The sequence below is a fragment of the Centropristis striata genome, chromosome 11, assembly GCF_030273125.1.
Source record: "Centropristis striata isolate RG_2023a ecotype Rhode Island chromosome 11, C.striata_1.0, whole genome shotgun sequence".
Classification (NCBI taxonomy): Eukaryota; Metazoa; Chordata; class Actinopteri; order Perciformes; family Serranidae; genus Centropristis; species Centropristis striata.
The window spans coordinates 16,527,726-16,534,044 of NC_081527.1; the positions used below are offsets into that span (position 1 = coordinate 16,527,726).

Consider the following 6,319-nt stretch of genomic DNA (forward strand, 5'->3'; position numbering starts at 1 on the left):
CTTGCGTGATATGAAGATTGGACAGCTTTAATTAATTTTTCCTTCTAGATAGCATCACTTGTACACATTGACGAAACGAAAAAGACAGACATCATGAGTACACACAATGTGGTTTACTTCATGGACACTACTTTTATGGTATTAGTAAATTAATTCAGTATTGTAGAGGAAAAGAATTGTGATTCTTCAGAGCATGAATATTTCCGCCCACCCCAAGACTGGGGGGGGGCAGGAAGCAGTATAAAGTATTTATACTATAAAGTACAGATCTCAGTAAATTCAACTTGACTAATCCAAACCCAAGCAATCATTGATAGTCAAACAATAAACAAGAGCAATTGCTTTCGCTCTCAGGAGGTCAGTCAGAACCATGGCATATAAAGAGAGACGACATATACCCGAACATACCCAAACACAAATGTTGCACAGATGTGCATGACTACAGGATGAGAATAAATGGTGCACTGGGTAAACTGGCAGCACAGGGAGTTTGAGTCTTAACCATGACCTCATCTGTTAGAGAGAATGGGATGAAGGGAGGGATGGAGGGATCAGCAGGCAGGATGCAGAGGGGGGTCTGGAAATTGGGGTTGGGGGTCATGGATGCCATGTCGGTATGTGTAAATGTTGTGCCTGTGCATGTTTGTGTGTATTTTAAAAAGGTGAAATGAGGCCCTTCAGCAGCCTTGACCACTCGGGGGAGGGAAAGGCACGGATCAGTGGTCACCTAGCAGTACACACAACGCCCACCTAAACCTCCCCCTCAATCTTTGTCATTTTTCTTCTCTTCCTCCAACCACTCTCATTTAACACAAGAAAAAAAAATCCCTCCCTGGCTTATGGAACACTGACTATTGGTATTGGCAAGTGTTTAATTTAGTGTGGGCTCTCCTCTTCCACCACATAATAAAGCAATACTCAGTAGTTGTTCATTATAAACAACTTAACTATGTTATCTTGCGCAAATAAGGGTTATAATGAGTAAAAAATAATTAATTAGCAACACTGGAACACTTTAATCCTTTAAAGAACTGGCACTCTTTTCATTAATCAAAAAAAGCCTGTTTTCTGTTATTGCTTTGATTCACCACACACAGTATAAAGGTCATATTAAACTTGATGAAAATGGGTGCATTAGCCGAGGTAAGTGGTAGAAGAAGTTTGTTTTTGTATTATTCTGAACTCATTTAAACTTCACAAAACTGGGGCAGTAGGGTTTGACTGAATTTGACTGGCAGGACATTTGCTACACCCCTAAACAGCTAATGGTCACACTGTCTCCTGTGTGTACAGACACAAAAAAACACACACCTTGATCTTCTGCTGGATGTGTCTGAGAGCGTCCGCGGTGCCCATGTCTCCATCTTCCTGGATGCAAACCACATCCAGTTTCATCTTCACATCCAGCTTCATTTTAGGGTCCGGGCTCATCATCATCTTCTGGACATCTTTGGTAGTTATCACAATTACCTCTGAAAACACAGTTCACAGAAAAAAATTTTTAGTTAATAGCTGCAAGAATGAAATGATAGTTCACAGCTGTAGTTCTCCGCGAGTGTCTTTTAAGTTAAATGTTTCCTTCTTGCTCATAAGCTTTGTAACATTTTTTTCTAAAATCACCATTTTCTCACTGAAAAGTAAAGATCTTCGTCTACATCACACATTTTTGTGATGGTTATGATTCTGGTTATGGTTCTTATAACCTTCCTTGACCTCCATTTGTATGCATCTCTGGCATATTTGCAAAGAAACCAAAGAATAGTCACCATAAGATTTCTAAATCAGGATTAGTCCACTGCTCCCTTTTTTTAAAATAAAGTTGGTAATAACATTAGCAGACCACTTTATGAATCTAGAACAGTGCAGAGTCCGTCTGGTTTAATTAGCCTTGTCTGCATAAAATGTTTTCTACCGGGCATTTGTTCACTCTAGCTGTGTCAGCCTAGTAAAATCAAATTGCAGGGCTTTGGCTAGCTGGCTGCGCACAGTAAACTGCTGGCCACACAGGATGATTATGTATAGAAAGCTAGTTTTATTTAGGCTAGCGAGGACCTGCAGGCTTTTATAACAAACAGCCCTGTTTACTGGCAAGAATAGCATACTGCAACAAATCCCTTTATAAGCCCCAAGTTTCTGGACCTACTGCATGCTGCAGCACAAGAAGCAGAAACCTGGGCTGTAAATCTAGACAGGAAATGCACACCTGACAATAGCTGATGATGTGATGACAAGCTAGTGAAAAAGCAGCACAGTTGTAAACTTGTTTTAATCAGTGAAAAGAAGCAACGCTGCTGGGGGCCACCACTCACCTTTTTTCTCAGAATTAAACAGTAAAGCTACCAATGGCCGTGAATGCAATACAGAACTCCAATTTGGACATTTTTCAATTAAGTCAATTAAGTCCATATTTTGTTTTGTTTTGTTTTTAATAGCCAATTTGAAAGTCAATTTCTATGTATTTTTCATGTTTAACTTATGTAATGTAACTTGCTAACCTGGCATTAGATTAGAGATGGTTGTAAATATTTTGGATAATGAACATATATGTACACAACTTGTGTTACATATTATACCTTTAGGTATCTTCGTAACATTAGCTGTCTGCAAAAATGTAAAAATGTAAGTGATCAATTCAACCGGTAAGTTTACAGATACAATGCACATGTTAAAAATTAAAAACAGTTACAGTCTTTGTGTTGTGTGTAAACTGGAGGTGATGTTTTCTGCTAAAGTTCCTCTTTCCACATTAATGCTAAAATGAAGTTTGCACACTTTTTGTTCCAGGTTTTCCAAGAGGGCCACATAAACTTACACCAGAAGTACTGGCTTTAATTCTGCTTCTTTACATTTTATGTGGAAACCAACCAAGAATGCCAGTGCTCTCCTGTAACACTTTCCATCCCTGTCACTGACACAGTCTGCTTGGAGGGCTTACAGCTCACGTGAGGCCACAACCATCAAATCCAATTATGTGAATCGCTCACGAGGAAATGTAATAGTATCAGACCTGGCTAACAGAGGAGTTGCATTTCTAAAATCTTTTAGCCGTATTCTATCTTGCTAACCATGTGTAGGATGAAATAAAAATTCTGCACAAATTCCATAAAGATGTTGAAATGTAAGCATGGGAGAGAAAGACCTTATTTATTTATAATTTTTATTTATTAACACAATGCACACCCAGACTGGTGTTTACAGGGCAGGCCACTAAAGATGTCCCGAACTAAAGGGTGCAAAAAACTAAAAGGAAAGTGAAGGAGGTGTCAATCAAGCACAGTCTGAACATGTCCACACACTCCTGAGAAGAGGACAAACTAGTCAGCATTGTGTCTCATGTAGTATCCTTACAGGTGCATCTCAATATATTAGCTCCAACCAAGTATTGAGTGCATATAGATGGACATACTTTTCAAAGGCCAACATTTTCATATTAAACATACTTTTTAAAATTGGTCTTTTGTAATATCAAAATTATTTTGAACTGAAGTTTATGTCTTCATTAAATGTAAGCCATAATAATTTTAATTGGAAGAAATTAAATAAATTAAGACATTAAATGTTTCATTCTGTGTGTAATTGATCCATATAATGTGTTATTTCCACTTTTTGAATTGAATTACTAAACCTTTCTATGATATTTTAATTTATTGAGATGCAACTGTAGATACGCCAAGACAAATATAAAATATAATATTATTCTGTTGTAGTGGTAGCAGTAATTAACCCATTGACGCCTAAAACTTCCTGTAAAACCTCTGGCCGATTTTAAAATAAGCCCCTAAAACCTGAAGTTTTTCTGGAAATTCAACAGAAGTGTCAACGCTACTACTAAATAATAGATTTTTCAGCCTCTGTAGCAGATAGAAATGAAATTCAAAAAGTATTTGAGAGCTTATACAAATACTACAAAACGAGGTAAACGCTTTCCAGGCTTCAATGGGTTAAGGCAGGTGAAGCAGTAACAGGGGTATTAGTTGTAGGTGTTGCAGTAGTAGAAGAAGTAATCTGAGCTCCCACCTTCAAAGCCCACCCTCTCCAGCAGGTTCAGTGGGTACCACATGAGGGGCTTGTTGCCGACAGGCAGCATTGGTTTGGGGGTGTTGTATGTCAGATCAGTCATACGAGAACCCCCACCAGCCGCCATCAACACAGCCTGGAGCTCCATGACGTCTCCTGGAGATGGCTATAAGAGGACAAATAGACAGATTAACACAACGCCATATTTAAATTTAACTGAAAACATTCCACAACTCAGATAAAAATCCATAGACATGTAGATGGTTGTATGTTGTTGATATGTATAATATAGAGATTCAAGGTTGCATAATTTGTATAAAGTTTGTGAATGTGTGTATAGTTTAGTGTAGTTGATGCTCGAGGTGGCATTTTGAGACTTTGATGAGGCAGCTCTGAAGATAAAGGTAGCCAGTTGATACACACGGTGGTAGTAAAGTGACCTAACCCTAACTCATTTTTTGTGACTCAACACTAAAGCCAAATCAATACTTAACACCGAAGATGGTGCAATGTGGTTGCTGATCCTTGCGCATGGAGCTGGAGCAAACTGTAGAGGCGTTGCTTTGGTATTAACATAAAATACAGAAAATATGCTTTACCTTTGGTTAATTCATAAAGACTTTATGGCTGTGTGTTTTGGTAAGACTTTGGTGATACAATAAGTATCATGATCCAGGGGTTACAATTCAACATGAAATATATTACATAAGGGTAATGCCCAACAAGGTTTCCATTATCAGGACACCATTGTCACTTGCCAAAAAAAAAAAAAAAATGTAATTAATAATAAGAATATTAATATATTTCATGTGTTCAAAATCCAAAGTTCTTTACATGCCATGGTACTCCTGGTAACACCTCAGTGTTGAACTAAGACCTGGGACAACCATTAACATTTCATAAGGTTCTCATGCAATGAAAACATTGTTCACTACTCCATACGGTTTAACTAAAACCACTCAGTAAGTGTCCATTGTCAGGAATGAATAGACACCCTGAAGCCAATCAAAATTGAGTATTCAACCCAGACCATGTTATAAAATACTGCAAGTAAGGCGTATTGTGATTTTTATTTATATATTTTAACAGAGAGCTGTCCGGTATAAAGAACACACCAACTTCTGCATAAAATCTTTATCTTCTAAGATCTAACTTCGATTTTAGTGGGATCTTCATGTGTCTGCTAAACATCTTTGCATATAAGCTATTAAATAAAAATTGATAGTATTTTTTAAATGATACAGTAGCACAAAACATACTATTGTGATGCTCTGGTGTATACATATTTTCTTACAATAATAATAATAATAATAATAATGATAATAATAATAGACTTTACTGAATTACCAGAAAACAAAAAAAAAACATTGTGATATGGATCTTTATCAAGACATGACATGATCAGGATAGAAGATGTTTGCCTTTTCACCCATCCCTATAAGAGATACACTCTCATAATAAAATATGCCATATTTAATTTCTGTGTGCGTAGTTCCAGCCAGTTGTGTACCAGTTTCCAACACAGCATGTGGTCATAAGAACGCATTTTCATAAAGTTTGAGTGCTGATATTAACAAAAATTGACGACAGTGTATGTTATACTGTGATCATCAACACAGCAACCACGGCTCACTCTGCTCTGATATAATTAGCAGCACACTGGCATGATATTGTCTACAACATGACGTTAACAAGAAGGTGAAATTGACATGCTGACTCGTTTAAATGTTGAAAAATGAGTCTAAACGTACCTGTCAGTGATCCCTGATGTTGCGCTGCCTCTTGAAATGACAGCAGCTGTAGACGCATGTAAAGTTGGCTACTGTCACTGTTGTTAGCACTTTGCTAACTATTACCACAGAGCAGCGAACGATACCGCTACTTCACAGAGAGCTCACAACCAGCTGGACACGCCCTTTGAAAAGAAAATACCCACTCGGATAAGCGTCGGTTGTAGAAGTTAAATAACTCTTAAATTATTTGGCAGAGCTTACGTAAAATAAGCTAACAGCTAGCATCGTATGATGACACCTGTGTGCTTTCAGTGAAATACGTCCGTGTAGGAAACTACTTCCTTTGAAAATTGGTTCCTATCCGAGAGGAAGCAGAGCTGCAGCCAGAGGTTTGTGTTTGAATCTAAGCATATTATTTGCATTTTACAATACAACCTACAACCTTGTTTTCCACAGTAGTAAAAACATGTATTTTACAGTGGAAGAAATATTCAAATAATTGCTTGAGTAAAAGTAGCAATAAAGTTTTAGTAACAAAACATACTTTAGTATCAAAAGTAAAAGCATTT

At 37.4% G+C, this 6,319-nt stretch overlaps 1 protein-coding gene across 1 annotated transcript in view; it reads right to left on the bottom strand.

Moving 5' to 3' along the window:
- Positions 1 to 6,105, bottom strand: part of eif2b3 (eukaryotic translation initiation factor 2B, subunit 3 gamma) — a 31,578-nt gene extending 25,473 nt beyond the window's left edge. Inside the window, exons 1-3 of the mRNA XM_059345395.1 lie at positions 5,769 to 6,105; positions 4,018 to 4,183; positions 1,312 to 1,472 (exon numbers count right to left, since the gene is read on the bottom strand). Of these exons, the coding sequence (XP_059201378.1) occupies positions 1,312 to 1,472; positions 4,018 to 4,165 (309 nt within the window). The 5' untranslated portion in view covers positions 4,166 to 4,183; positions 5,769 to 6,105. The remainder of the gene's footprint in view (positions 1 to 1,311; positions 1,473 to 4,017; positions 4,184 to 5,768) is intronic.
- Positions 6,106 to 6,319: the final 214 nt, after the last annotated feature.